The sequence below is a fragment of the Sylvia atricapilla genome, chromosome 3, assembly GCF_009819655.1.
Source record: "Sylvia atricapilla isolate bSylAtr1 chromosome 3, bSylAtr1.pri, whole genome shotgun sequence".
Taxonomy (NCBI): Eukaryota; Metazoa; Chordata; class Aves; order Passeriformes; family Sylviidae; genus Sylvia; species Sylvia atricapilla.
Genome location: NC_089142.1, coordinates 78,506,786 through 78,522,346, shown reverse-complemented (window position 1 = coordinate 78,522,346; position 15,561 = coordinate 78,506,786). Strand labels below are relative to the sequence as shown.

The 15,561-nt window shown below is 43.5% G+C and overlaps 1 protein-coding gene and 1 long non-coding RNA gene across 2 annotated transcripts; one reads left to right on the top strand and one right to left on the bottom strand.

The window, feature by feature from the left end:
• Positions 1–1,048: 1,048 nt before the first annotated feature.
• Positions 1,049–4,317, bottom strand: LOC136358468 (uncharacterized). Its single transcript, XR_010743108.1, has 2 exons — positions 3,611–4,317; positions 1,049–1,767 (listed from the first exon to the last, which is right to left on the bottom strand). It is a non-coding gene; the product is annotated as an uncharacterized lncRNA (long non-coding RNA).
• Positions 4,318–4,402: 85 nt separating this feature from the next.
• On the top strand, positions 4,403–6,725 carry NANP (N-acetylneuraminic acid phosphatase). Its single transcript, XM_066315918.1, has 2 exons — positions 4,403–4,577; positions 4,767–6,725. Exons 1-2 carry the CDS (start codon positions 4,488–4,490, stop codon positions 5,460–5,462), a joined length of 786 nt encoding a protein of 261 aa, XP_066172015.1. The 5' UTR covers positions 4,403–4,487; the 3' UTR covers positions 5,463–6,725.
• Positions 6,726–15,561: the final 8,836 nt, after the last annotated feature.

Genomic DNA, 15,561 nt, shown 5'->3' with positions numbered 1-15,561 from the left:
AAACGAAAACGAAAGCGAAAAGGCGGCCAGGGCGGGAGAGTCCCGCAGGGAGCGGGGCAGCCCCGGCCGAGGCCGCGCTGTGCCCGCCCCAAGGAGCGGCGCCTCCGCCGCCTGCGCTCGGCCCAGCGCTCCTGGGCTTACGGGGAACGAGGGCTCCAAGGCAAGCGACCGCAGAGACCTGAACCCCCCTGGCCTTGCCCGTGAGTCGCCGGCGCCTTTTTCTGGTACAGTAACCAGACGCTGTAGCTGCGCAACACGGCCAGCGGAGAGAGGTGCACACCCAAATACACCCAAACCCCTCAAGCCCAAGAACCCCCGGGGTTTTAGATCCTCATAGTCTCCCCCGGGGCGTCAGCGCCGCTCTCCCTTCTCGGCTTCTGTCTCCCCGCTCCGTGTTCGTCCATCGCACTGGCGTCACCTTACCCAAAAGGTCGGCAGTCACCGGGCCCTGCTGTTACCCTCAGTTCCCCATTCACCTGTCTTAACGTCCTATGTTATCCCAAAGGCTGAAAATTCATGGCCTCTTGTCTCGAACTCCAACCAGGAGCCAAATCTGTACTTTAATCTGAGGCCAAGACACCTAGGTGAGAAGTATTCCTCAACACACTGAGCTTGAAATACATTATGGATATCACTGAACACGAATGCACTTCAAAATAAATCTCTTACTGAGATAAAGGAGAAATCAGCCACCAAATTAATAATATATTCTGTGGAAGCGGGAAAGAAAAATCCCCAAGATCAGTTTTCAGGGGCTACATGTAAAGGATGGAGCAGATGACTTCCACTGTGCACACAGGTCACCTACTCCTGATCACCCAGATTTGATTCCCACCCCCTGCAAGGTCTCCCCCCGGCAGAAACCAGACAGTTCTGCAAAAGGAAAACAGCAGTAAACATTAGGTCTAGCTCAGTATGAGGAATCAGCTTGGGCACGCAGAAAGCTCACTGCTCTCTCATAGTGCCAACATATCACAGTCAGCACTGTAATTCCGGGTCTGCTACAGCCTGGCAGAGCATGGTGAAAATGAACAGGACAGGAATAGAGTGCCTGAAAACAGAACTTTAATGGTGGGCCAGTCACAAACACAGAGACCGCACGATTCGAGGGGCAACATCCAAAGGCCCAGGAATCTGGCTAACTTAACATATCAGGTTATCTGAGGGCAGGGGTCCAATCCCAAATGGGGGATAGGGGCATGACTATGTATGTCAAAGCTCTCGAACCAACAGAGAACTGGAGACATGACCTATTTTGGAATGATGCCATTAGCATCCTAATTTCCATATCCTACCTCCCACAGTCTCAGGTTTATGGCTTCAGCATAAGCTACCTGGGCTAAGGTATTATCCATCTCAGCCAGTTCACTTGCCACTAACACAACCAAAAAGGAACCCACTGAGATACCACTGGGAATGCAGGAAAAAACCATCAGAGAGTTCCACATGCTGAACTCCTAAACAAAATCATCTTGTGGCAAAAAAAAAAAAAAAAAAAGGACAAATGATGATATGAATCAAATAACTCACAAATTATTATTTATGTACGGGCAACAAGTTTTCTTTGGAAGTGTTTATGATGTTCTTCCTTTTTAAAAGACATCCAGAGCAATTCCTCATTTAAAGATCCCAAACTAGCATTCTTACATTATCAGTTCTAGAATATGCAGTACATCTTATGTTTTAGCTTGTCTCCTACTCAGGTTTCCAATGACAGTTTTTTACTGGTTTTCAGCTCCTGCAAGGGATTTTCAGTCTCTAGTAAGCCTGCAGAAAGAACAAGGAGAAAGTAATGCACTTGCTGATAAATAAATCTATCAGATAAATCTGTCAGCTGTGAGCTTATTTGCTGACCCTGGGGTCCAAATAAATAATAGCACATAAAACAGCTGGCTGAAATTCAACAACTTTGCAAAGACTTTTCCAAGTTTACACAAAAGCACATGTTACAATTACAGTCATACTCTAGAATGAACAAACACTTTCCATGCAGAGTCAGTTAGTGAGAACACTAAAAATAAAAAAAAAATTAAAATACATTTAAAATGTAATTATCATTCATGGCTTAACTCCTTCAATTCTGTAATTGAAAGCTTCTAGTGAAAATAGATACCTTATAAAATCTTGCAAGACATGAGCATAAACATTAATTTTATGTAAATGCACCTTTTTCCAAAAGCACACATAGAATCCACTGCTCACTGACTGCAATGCAGGGCTCTCTGAAAAAAAAAATGCCATCTTCCTAAGCAGAATGAATCCTAGAAACTCAGCTATTTTTAATCACTCTTCTGTGTAAATTCTGAAAAACAGTAATTCAGCAGAGGAACATGAAATCCACATGCCTAACACTTTTCCATCTAATAAAGCAAAACTAGCACATTTTATTAGAGCCAACTAGAGTAATTTAAATAAAATTTCTCTTATTGCCTTAACTACAGGATTCTTAGCCCTCTCTGTTTCGTCTCAGAATGCCTCTCTCTCCCTAAAGGCCTGTCTTCTTGTAGTTTTACTTGCCAAGCTCTTGGGCACATCCTCATGTGATGGAAGACACTGAGGCACACGCAATTTGGCCTTGCACGTGACTCAATGTTTTCCATCATATAAGGAGATTGCTATCAAAGTGCAGTTTTTAGAACAGAGAGTGACCTGGAGTGAACTTCCAGTTTTTTGGTAAGAGATAAAGTTTCCTCCAGCTTTGTGAATTGCAGTTAATGATTAATGCCTAATCAACATTAGCGGTATTAAACACTAAGCAAATTAAGAAAATTTGCTGGCTGGCTGTTAAAAAACACCTTGTGGTTCTCAAAACATTATCAACGAACACAAGCCTGTTAAATTTCACCTTGGGGAAAATCATCAATTCTGAAACAGCCTTTGGAATACGAACTTAAAAATCTTGTTCTGTGAAGCTGTTCAGGCCTTTGTCATTCATTTGCTCTATAACATATTGACCTTTGGAGTTCCAAATAATCCATATGGGCTCTCCAAATAGTGGAGTTACTGACTTTGGCTTTATTAGGAACACTTGCTGCTGGATGATTCAATCCCCGTGCTGTGGCTGCTGTGCCCGCAGGTAACAGGAGAAGGACACGCTCCAGAAGGTAACCGGGAAGCCAGCAAAGCTGAACTGAACCAAATATTTTGCCTGCGCCTCCTCCTCACCCCTCATGGAGGTCCCTGTTCAAGGAATGCTTTCGGAGTGCACATGTCCTGTGTACCTGATGGCCTGAGTTTTAGCTTTCATGTTTTCCGATTCTGTGCTGACCAGGGGTGTAGTTCTGAGCGTCATATGAAGTGCTAGTAAGCGCTCTTCACAGAGTAAGTAGAGGAAACAAACCCTTTTCCTGCTTTAGACCAAGGACAACTTTCAGGCCCAAAAGCACAAACGGTGGGCTAAAGGGAGGAACAAGAAGGATGGGACCTCACAACCTGAAGCTGTAATTGGACAATTAAACCTCAATATGCAAATGAGCCAAAACTCAAAAGTGTAAGAGCTTGTGACTGGTCAGCCATTTTGTGACCATTTTAAGTCCACTTTGGGTGTGGCTCTGGTCAGGCTCTTGTCCTACCCAAGGTGTATCCTAAAGGCCTTTCAATAAATACGTACTTTACTCTCTAGCTCTGTCCAGTCTCTGTTTCAGGTCAGCCTTCCTAAGGCATCACACGGAATGCTTGGAGCTACAGACTTCGACATCTTTGTGCACCACGCTGCGACCCCGTGCAGGGCCCTGTTTGGTGCCGTTCCCTAAGGCTGGGACAGGCTTCCCCAGCGGAGCAGCCGCGGGCCCGGGGCTGGCCCAGCCCGCCAAGCTGCTGCCAGCAGCCGGGAGCGGGCAGACCGACCGGGCGGAAGAGCTGCGGGGGGAATTCCTTCACGGCAAAGCTGCTCCCTGGCAGCATTTCAACAGGTTATTTTCCAACCAGCTGTCCCGTTGCCTCATCCAGAATGCATTCCTATACAGAGGAAAAAAACCAAAGCAAAACACCAAACATCGAAACACGCACCCCAGATACCGCGGCCGGGCCCACCCGCACCACGCCAGAGCTCCGTAGAGCCGCTCCTCGTCCCGGGCTCAGCCGCCGCCCCGCCACGGCTCCCTGTGCCCGCGCCTTCCGCGCCCCGGCCGGCGCGGCACGGCTGCGGTAGCCGGGACACAGGAGCTCCCGCGGCCTTTCTTCCCTCGCCCGGCCCCTCCGCCAGCCCCCAGGAGCTCTCGGGACTCGGACAGGGTCTCCTCACAGCCCACTCCAGAGCCCTGCGCGCTTTCGACCCTCCTTTCCCGGAGGGCCACCTGGAGCGCCGAGCCCCGCCCGCAGCCCGGCCCTTCCCGGGCAGCGCAGTTCCGGGCCCCGCCCCGCGGGCCGGCCGTGAGGGGCGGGCCTGGGGCGGCCGTGCCCCGCTGTTCCCGGCGCGGGTGGCTCTGCCGGCGCTCGGGGCCGCTCGCCTCCGTCCGAGCGGGGCGGCTCTCGCGGGAGGCGGCGCCATGGGGCTGCACGGCGTCAAGGCGGTCTTCTTCGATCTGGACAACACGCTGATCGACACGGCGGCGGCGGGGCGGCGCGCCATCGAGGAGGTACTGCCCTTGTCCCCCTTCCGACGCGGGGCCCGCGGCCACCGCGGCTCCCGGCGCGGCGGTGCCGGTGCCGTGCGTGTCCCGCTCCCTCCCGCTCCCTCCCCCTGCAGACACGAGGCCCAGGGTCGCTCCCGGGAGCGCGCCGCGCGGCCCCCAGCGCCCTGACGCGCGGCCCCGCGTCCCTTGCAGGTGATAAGCGCCCTGCAGTCCAAGCACCACTACGGGGAGGGAGAGGCCCGCGCCATCTGCGATAAGGTCCAGGCCAAGCTCCTCAAGGAGTGCCACGATCCCGCCAAGATGTGCATCACGGACCTGCGGATTTCGCACTGGGAGGAGGCGATCCAGGAGACCATGGGGGGGGAGGCGAACCGCGACCTGGCGGCCGAGTGCTATTACCTGTGGAAGACGACGCGGCTGCAGCACCTGACGCTGGCCGAGGACACGCGGGCCATGCTCACCGAGCTGCGGAAAGGCCTCCGCCTGCTGCTCCTCACCAACGGCGAGCGGCAGACGCAGAGGGAGAAGATCGAGGCGTGCGCCTGCCAGCCCTACTTCGATGCCATCGTTGTGGGGGGAGAGCAGAAAGAGGAGAAACCGGCGCCATCCATATTTCATTACTGTTGCGATCTCCTGGGGGTGCAGCCCGCAGAGTGTGTGATGGTCGGTGACTCTCTAGACACAGATATTCAAGGAGGCCTGAATGCTGGCTTGAAAGCGACGGTCTGGTTAAACAAAGCTATGACCGCCCCAGTAGATGCCTCCCCCGTACCTCATTATATTATTTCTTCTGTACTGGATCTTCCAGCAGTTTTACAGAAGATGGAGCACAACATTAATGCTAAGTTAGAAAGTGACCATATGGCTAGTAGCGATGAAGCACATTGATGATGGTTCCAGCATACAGAGACCTGCTGAGCTGTTAGGTGGCACATGCTCTTTTTAAAAATCTGACCCTAGGAGTTTGAACTCATCTGTGGTCTCTTTTAAACAGCACAGGGATAAATAAGAGCACAGTTGTCAGTGAAAACAGGACAGAAACACAGAATTATGTTAATTTAAATGATGCAAGTGCAGTTAATTTAAAGCAACTGCCTCTTGTTTGGAAATTCTTTTGACAGACTGTGGCAGAAATCTGTCTGTCTCTGACCTAAGTTGCCAGTCTCTTGTTTTTATAATGGAAAAGAAAATTTGAATGTTCCGAGCTTTCACATGTTTTGCTGACTTGTAAGCTTAGCAGAAGCTTCAGTTCCAACCTTGTGTGCTGTGTGTAAAGGGAAGGTGAGAAAGAGTGTGTGGTACAGTCTGGTAAACCTTCACAATCGATCTGCAGTTTATCTCAGGAACTGGAGTGAATTTCATTATTTCTCATTATTAGAAGTGCTCTACCTTTGATCTTTTTTACAAGTTTTAGATTTTTTTTCAGACTTTGCAGTGACTTTTCTTTTATGGAACCTGTATCTCTTGCCAAAAGTACTTCAATGTACATCAAAACTTTGCTTTTTTATCGGGGGCCGTTTATCAGAGGGACTTGATGAATAAGCTTTTACTTTATATATTATCTTGGTGCTTATACAGATACTCAGTATACTTTTAATTCAGATTATGATTTTTGTTGAAATGGATAAAACAGGGATATTTTCAATGGTGTTACTGTACTGTCAGACTCCTCAGAAGCTAATATCATTGTTCTGTCTGATTTTATCAGTGGATTTTGATCAGACTTGTTGGAGAAACTGTTCTTGGTCTTGCTCAAGTGTGTGACTACTCAGATTCAACTGTAGGATCAGTGGATTTTTTGACTGTTTTAATGGCACTTCTATATAATCCCTCCTTATTATATAATTATATTATTATATGATCCTCCAGTTTGCACGTGTAGTTCATGTGATTTATTCTGGAGAAAATACAAGCTAGTTATCTGTAAATGGCTCTCAAGACTCTCTTCCAGGGAACTGGAAAATTATGTCATATGTATTACGGTACTGTATACAGCTTTATATGTGATATCTCCACTACATGTAGGAGATGACTCTCTAAAATAGTAAGGTTTCTCTTTCCCAGATCATTACATTAATTTATTTTTTTCTGTGCCTCATATTCTTACTACACAATGGGGAAGTATTCTCATATTAAATGGAAATGTAAACACTTGTTGGCAAGTCTGTGGTTTTCAACCCTATTTGCTGTATATTCTCTGGGATGAGTATCAGACCATATATGAAAAATCAAATTTTATATTTTATAATAATTCCATGACTGATCTTTTGAGAACAAGGGTATTAGGCTACTGGCAGAAGAATGTCTGGCATGTGGGCAGCAATAAGAAGTATGGAAACCTACTATGAAATGGGTGTGAATATAGAAGAAATTCTATATACAAGAAACATTCATGTCAAATTAAACAAAGGAACCTAGGTTAATGCAGTTAAGTCTTGCATAGGATGACAGAGTCAGTTTAGAGGAGGCTGTTACTGGTCTGGGTTGAATTATTTGACAAGGAATTTAGGTTGGGTCAAAATGTACTGCTCCTACATTTAGGAGAGGGAAAAGAAGAAATACTCATTAAATGTGGAGCCCCTTTCCCAGCTGTCCATTAGAAAAGGTAGAGCAGTCAACATTCCTTGTCTTACCTGGCCAAGACTGTTGAGACGTCAGGTCACGGAAGAGTCCAGAGACAGACCACACCTATTCCTTTGAGGAAATGGGCAGGTACTGAAAACAATCCAATTATGGGAGCATAGTGACATGAACCAGTGGCACTGACTTGTCACACTTGAAGGAAGAGGCCTAAGTTAAGATTTTAGTTTGTATTAGAAGAGTATAGAAACAGTCACTGGTGTAGTTGATGAGCACAGCATTGCTTATAACATTTCTTATAACCTATGATTGAGACAAGAATAATAAAGATCATTGAGCCTGTCAGGGATACTGTGTAAAAACAGAAATGTATCCAAAAGTAATCTAACCATACCATCTGATACAAAAGCAACAACTTTGCTTACAACAGCATCCCAAAGGAGCTACAGGGTAACTGACTCTGCCTTGTTTGCAGAGCAGCCGGGTAGTAGAACTTAGGCCAGAATGAAGTTTCTGATACAGCTGATATTTAAAATAACAAACAGTAATAATTCACAAGTCTCTCTATGGGCTTGGAGGATATATATATATATATATATATTACACCAGGTTACCATCTAAGTGAGGCACATATTCTCTTGCCACTGCGTCATTCTGAAGTGGCATGCTGAGCCTGCTTATTGTAGAAAGGGTCTCTTGTTTTAGAAGAGACTGCTCTTTGTTTTGCACATGGCCTGCCATTTCTTTTCATCTCTGACTCCAAAAAACCACAGTAACTGCATGCTCAGGTGACAGTGCAGTCTGTGGAGGCCACACCCCAGTATATTTTTCCATTTCTGATTACTGTGCCAGGCTGGATATGGCTACTGGTGTCCAGAGAGGGAAACACTGTAATAATTCTCCTATAAAGCAAGACAAAACAGTAGAAGACTTCTCTCTATCTAGGGCCATTCTTAGAAGCAGTTACCCAGTATGCTGGATTAGGTATTTGGAGGATCTCTAAATAAATACTCAAGCTGTTTTTCTTGGATGGAGCTCTTGCAGAAAGGATAGTGAAAAATAATTACAACTATTAAACTAGAAACATAAATGTATTGATGGGATAATTTTCACATCAGAAACAGGAACAAATCAATTAAACAGTCTATTAACAGTTCCCATTAAGTTCTGGTTTTGCTTAGTGTTATGCTTTATTAGCTAAGTTATTTAGTTTAAACTATATTGCCAAAACATGCAAAATAAAAAGAGGAAAAAGAAATTCCATCTCTATTTTTTAAAACCTTTTTTTCCAGATAAATATTACCTCCTGAGGTTAATCTACAGTAACTTTGACTTTACTGAAATGAACTGAAAGAATCCTTTAATACCAACTGTTATTCTAATTCTTGATTTAAAATAACCCATGTACTAGTCTAATAAAAGTGTTTTGTTTATAAACTGTAAGTTTGAACACTCTGAATTGTTGTGGATAAATGCGTTTGAGACCTGATTGACAACAAAGGGCAAGAGTTCTGTTTGTTTTTTAAAATAGCACAGAACTAGGATTTGAAATCTGTGACCTCATGTTTAGATGTGGTGGCTGGGTGTAGTTTCTGTAATTTCAAACAAAGGCTGGCACATCATTACGTATTTATGAAGATCCATGGCCAGACAGTGTGTGTTGAATTGCCAGCTGCAGTTCAGTGGTAGTTGAACCTGACTTGCCCAGCTGAATGCCAGCTCACATAATCCTACATGTCGTGATGGCATTGGCTGCTGTAACAGCATAAGAACAGACTGCAAGCAGAGAAGATCAATAAATACAGAAATCTCCAGTCCTGGAGACCCATTCTGGCAGGTTATGGGTGCACAAAAAATATCTGAGCTATCACTTACTGACCTCTGTGACTTGGGAGAGGGAAAGTTGCTCACCTTGTGGCTTTTTTGGCTGCAGAAAAGCAGGCTGCTCCCTTAGCATTTTCTGTTGGGTAATGGAACAAGTAGTCCATCTTCTGGACCTGTGGAGACAGATGGAAAGGTATAAAGGTACTTTAAATCACTGCAGATGAGAATAGGACATTAAACTAAGTAAAGGAGGTCTCGGCTTTTATCACAGGCACTTGGCTGTGCCAGCAAGCTGTCAGCAGCATCACACACCTGTACAGGACAGCCTTTCTGTTCTTGTGGAGACAGCTTTGTGCATGTAAGGAATTAAGCTGGACAGTGACAGCCTCAGAAATGAGGGCATTTTCTTACACAGAGATCTTAGAAAGTAACCTGAATGTTTTATACAGGAAATAAGCAACTTAATTTAGAATACTAAATTAATGCAAAGAGGTAAGATGTTTGGGTTAAGGTTTTCCTACTCCCTGCAGCTTAAGGTTTTCATTTTTCCTCTGAAGTTTCTTACATGACAACACCAGCGTTAGGGCTTTGAACTAAATTGAAGTAGTCTGGCCCATCACAGCAATTTCTCCTCTTCACATATGATTTGTTTTTCAGTTCCAACTCCAAAATGTGCCTGGTTATTGTGAGGCCTTAAAAAACCCAATTTAAAATCCTACCTTAATTCTATAGTAACAAAACTTGTCATCTGGAAATTGTTTGAACATGTTGAGAAGTATGACAGAGAGAAAGGCAATGTATCTGTGCTGTACGTAGCATATACTGTTCTTTTGTACACAGCTTTTGCCATCAGCCTTGCAGTGGGATTGTCTCCATTATACCCTGCTTTCTAGATCACTCTGTGCACATACAAGAGACACAACAATGCAGAGGTGATGTCAGCTGTGCCTAAAGCTAAAACTGCAACTTTTTGCCAATGTTGCTAGGGACCTAGAACAGAGACTCAACGTTGCCCACTCCATATAGCGTATTTTGACCTTTTATTTTGTCTCCTAGAAACGAGTGTTCTGCTGAACAGCCAGGAGAAAAAGTACTTAAAAAAATATGCAACTACAGTGATAGTAAATGAAATTGCAGTTCTTCAAAAGTGTAAGTCATGTTTCTCCAGTCAACATGTCACCAAAGACCAGAAGATAACATCTCATAGGGTCTGATTTAACACAGGAAAAATATTGTCATTTACATCAGTGGACCTTCACAAGTTTAAGTAAGATTTGCATGCTCATGTCTGTAAGATAGTCTGTAAGTGACATTTGCTTTCCACTTCTCCCTCCCCTCAATTAATTGATCTTCGTCATCCATTTTGTCAGCTGCATTTCCGTATCTTTCTGAATCACAACAATATCTAGCATTTGGGATGAAGTTGGCAGAGGACCACAATAAAAACCACTAGAACACAACAATCTTTTGTTGCAAAGTCATTTTAAGTACCAGCTTTGCAGCAACTGTGTGCTGCAGCGTGTACATGTTTTAAATGGTCTTTCCTCCGAACAAACCTCCATTCATATCACACAGATTAGGCAATTTTTCATTTAAAAAAACCCAAACAAACAAACAAAAAAAAACCACTTAAAAATGTTGGAGTGAAAAAACAAAATAAAAAAAAAACTCTTCTAAACAAAATCTCTTCGTCATATACAAATATCAAGGTTTGTAAGACAAGTTTTAAATACCAAGTCCAAGATACTTTTCTTCAAGTTTAAAATTAGTGTTGATGGTTACTTAACTGAAGAAGTGTGTGTTGGGAGGAACACAAAACACTGGACATCATTTCAGCAGTTTCCCAGTGTCTGTTTAGTCTGTCACTGGCCATCGTAATTCTTCTGTGAAATATATTCATGAACAATTTGCCACTTTGAGAAAATCCAACTTATTTGTATTTTGGGAATAAGATTACTAGGCAACATGGAAGGAACCAGAAATGTTAACTTCAACCTCATTTAAACACACATTTTATTTAAAGCATTTAATCTATAAATGCACATTTTGGTATGTGGGGTTTTTTTGTATTTTGCCCTGGAAATGTTTCTGTTGCTACTCTATCAATACTGAAAAATCACAGAACCACAGACTGAATTAAGTTGGAAAAGATCTCTGAGATCATCAAGTCCAACCTGTGAGCAAACACCGTGTCAACCAGACCATGGCACTGAGTGCCACATCCAGCCTTTCCTTTAAACACCTCCAGGGACAGTGACTCCCGTTTGTGCAATACAGGGTCAGTGAGGTACAGAGCTGTGTGTGAGTTTGTATGACTGTGGTAATATAAGATCTATGCTTTAGATCAATGCCAAAGGAGTTAAGAATTTTTTTCTACTTTTCAGTGATTTTAGGGAGTCACTTAGAATAGTTATGTCTTTTTGTTTCCCTCCCCCCCATAAATGAAGATGGAAAGCACGAAGATGAAGTGGAAAGCATTTAAATTCATTATGTTCCCAGTCAAAATCCATCCTGGTGAATATCAGATGAGCAGATTTTTATTTGCTTGTGTTGTTGCTTAGTCTGCTCAATTATACTGCATGGAGGCCGATGTGGAAAGACCTGTTTCCTGAGGCAGTGACCTTTCAGTGTAACAGAAAGGTCCAACTGGAAGTGAAGCCATTACGTGTCAAAACACATCAACTACACCAATACCTGTTTGATTAGTTCATCTACTAAACGAATATTAAGTCTCACTAAATTCTTCTCTTTTATTCTTCTCATGAATTAGGCCAATGATATCCTCAAAGTTACCTTGCTGTTTTCATCTGCTCAGTAATACGTTGTAGGTTTGTCTATTTGATAAAGTCAGGGTAAACAATTTTCATTTGTGCTCCTGGTGGAGTGGTCTTTGCTGTTAATGGTGTGTTAATGATTTAACCCTGTTAAATCACACTGGGGTTAGGATTTATCAGGAAGTCTGCAGTCGATGGACTGACAGCCTTTGTTTTCCAAACTGTTGATGCCTTCCATTGTGTTTTGTTTCAGACATTTAAATGAGAAGGGTCCTGAATGTTCGAAGTCTTTTTTTTTTTTTTTTTTTTTTTTTTTTTGTTTGTTTGTTTGTTTGTTTTTTGGTTTTTTTTTTTGTTTTGTTTCCTTTCAGGAAGAAAATGCATAAACGACACAAACAGCTTGTTTATTTTCCTTTCAGTAGATGTAACTGGGTAAAAATACTTTTCTGCTTCCATCCCTCTCATCTGAAGGTGCTTTAAAAATGCCTAAGAACTTGATGTCTAAGCTACTTTGATATATTTGTTATCTTTTTTCTGATATTTTGTGACACATTATACTCTGTTTAAAAAACTGCTACTGCTGCAGCCAGAGGTTCTTACTACTGTATAATTATAGTTTTAAACTGTATTTCTAGGCTGTATCTCAAAATGAAAACAAGCACAAACTTTGGGGACACTTTACTTTGAGATAAATCTATCCAGCTCACAATTTCTATTTGTTTTATTTTGAAAACTGTTCCTCTGTTTAATGGTGCTATGTCCATACAAATGACATTCCATTTGTGGTTTTTGTTTGTTTTTTTTTTTTGTTGTTGTTTTGTTTGGTTGGGTGGTTGTTGGGTTTTTTGTTTTGTTTTGGGTTTATTATTTATTTTTTTGTTTTTATTTTTTGGGTTTTTTTGAGTTTTGGTTTGTTTTGGGGGGGTGTTTTGTTTATTTGGTTGGGGTTTTGGGTTTTTTTTAAATTATTATTTTGTTGTTGTTGTTTTTCTGTAGAGCAGCAGTGTTTGTACAGATTTGCAGAGTAAGTAGCCTGCAAGAGATGTAGGCAAAACACAGAAGATTGGCTTTAGGATTTGCATTTCCCACATTTTTCGAGCCTTGGCAGGTTTTAGGTTGACTTAACATCATTCTCTGCAACTTAAGTTTTGTTACCAGTGAATGATGAGGAAACAATATGCTTTTGAATACTGTGTAATGATTTTCAAAGATTCCGCCAAGAAGAATTGTAATTGGCCCGGATTCTCTGTTGACACTGTCTCTTACAATATGCTCATAGGCAAACTCAGGAAGTGTGGACTGGATGAGTAGACATGAGATGGATTGAGAACTGGCACAATGGCAGATCCCAAGCCATTGTGCTTGGTGGAACGGAGTCTAGTTGGAGGCCTATCACTTGTGGTGTCCTCCAGAGGTTTAACTTGTTCATCAATGACCTGGATGAAGGGGCAGAGCAAGTTCAGCAGGTTCACTGATGACACAAAGCTGGGAGGAGGGCCAGTCCCCCAGAGTGCTCTGAAGCCCTTCAGAAGGACCTCAACAGACTGGAGAGTTGGGCAGGGAGGAACTTTCTGAAATTCTGCAAAGGGACATGCAGGGTGCTGCACCTGGGGAGGAAGAGCCCCAGGCACCAGGACAGGCTAGGGAACAATCTGCTGGAAAGCAGCTCTGCAGACAGAGACCTGGGGGTCCTGGTGGACAAAAAGCCATCCATGAGCCAGCGGTGTGTGTCCCTGTGGCCAAGAGAGCCAATGGATTCCTGGGGTGCATTAGGAAGGGCACTGTCACAGGTCAAGGGAGGTGATCCTGCCCCTCTGCCCAGCCCTGCTGAGGCACATCTGCAGTGCTGTGTCCATTCTGGGCTCCTCAGGACAGGACAGACATGGAGCTCCTGCAGTGGGTCCAGTGGAGGGTAACAAGGATGTTTGAGCACTGGAGCATCTCTTGTGAGGAAAGGCTGAGGGAGCTGGGCCTGTTCAGCCTCAAGAGGAGGCACTGAGAGGGGCCCTCATCCATGTCTGTGAGTATCTGCAGGGAGGTGCCAAGGGGATGGAGCCAGGCTCTGCTCAGTGGTGCTGAGCAATAGGACAGGAGGCAATGGGCAGAAACTGATGGGCAGGAAGGTCCACTTGAACATGAGGAACACCTCATACCAGTAGGTATCAGCAGCTTCATGCTGGCATAAAACATTTTAAGGATAGGCAGAAATAGGCCCCACTGTTTCCTATTTCTGTTTTCTCTTAAGAGGACCAGTGCTGCATTTGAGGATATGTGTACTTGCTCTATAACAGGCCTTGCTTAAGAAAATGTTGGGTTTTTTTTTATTGCTGAATGTTAAGTGATGACCATAAGGAGTCAGTGATGCCTATAAGCTATTTGCACTTTAAAAAATTCAAATGTATTTCAGGATAATTTTTGATTGATAATTTTGATCATGGAAAGCGAAAATAATGGGGCCATTTCTTGATTACAAGCAGCCAGTGTTTAGAGTACTCCTATCATTTGGGTATTTAAAAGTACACCCTATTGATTATAATCAGAGTTACTCATCTAACTTTTTAAAAATATTTTTCGTTTTTTAATACAATAAACATTTTAAAATAAATCAGTAACAACGATAATACAGTTAGTACTCCGCTGGAGACTTCATTCTCACTTTCCGTGTTTTCCCAGCAGGTGGCATTAGAGGTTTGTTAGATGTAGATACAACCATAGTTTTTGCTGTTGTTTTGTTGTTGGCTCATGGTGGTTCTTTATTTATTCATTTGTTCCCTTGTTCCTTATTTTTCTTTCAGTTACTATTTTAAAAATAAAATAATAATGATCCTTATCCACCTATATCAAAACCTCTTCTAAGCAAGGCTATTTTGCCACATATATTTACGATGCCCAGCAAAATGGGATCTCATCCCATTTTGTGATGTCTGGAGAGTACTGCGAATTGAAAAGAAGACTGCTCTGACCTAATTTATTCATACTGGGTATGTTTTAAGTATGAAGATCTGTGGTATATTTTGCAAACTACACAACAGTTGAAAAAGAGCATCGTGGTCAGGATCAGCAACAAGTTTATTATAACATCATGGTGCCAAACAAAATCCAGCTTTCTAAAGTATTGGTGCTTGACCTGATCACGCTTTAAATCATGAAGATATTTGATTTATTTAAGGGAAAAGGAAGTTTTTCTCCTGCAGCTAATGCAGGAGAAAATAATGCATCACAATGCATCTTTATGATTTCAAAATCATCAGCTCCTGATAAGCTCCTCTTCCTATAAATATAAACACAGTAGTACTATATTTCTATGACTTCATGTAAAGGACTACTACATAAGCTGTCATTTTCTACTGCACTGTATTTTTCTCACTCTGTGCTCTTCCTATCTGCACCCCCAGACCAGCAATTCAGGCTGGTTCTACAGTCAGCACGCCTGTTCGTGGTTGGACACCTGAAGAAGTGGGCTGATTTTCCTTCACATGCCCAGTGCTCAGTGTTTAGCATCTGCCCCGGCCGCTGTCTTGGGTTTTGGCACACAGTGATGGCTTTAGGTCCGCGGCTGAGGAAGCCTGGCACACGGGCAGGGATTTCTGCTGTTTCCTCAAGGCTCTGCAGGTGGCAGCGGGGGACCAGCTTCTCAGCAGATCCAGCCCACGGTCTGCAGCAGCCCAACGCAAGTGCCCCATCACAGTCTGCCTCCTTCCCAACCATCACAGTGGCCCTGAGAGCACAGAAAAACTGACCAACACCTCCAGCGGGCTTCTGCTGTCAGAAATTTGTGCACATGGTGTAGTGGGTTTTATACGGCACAG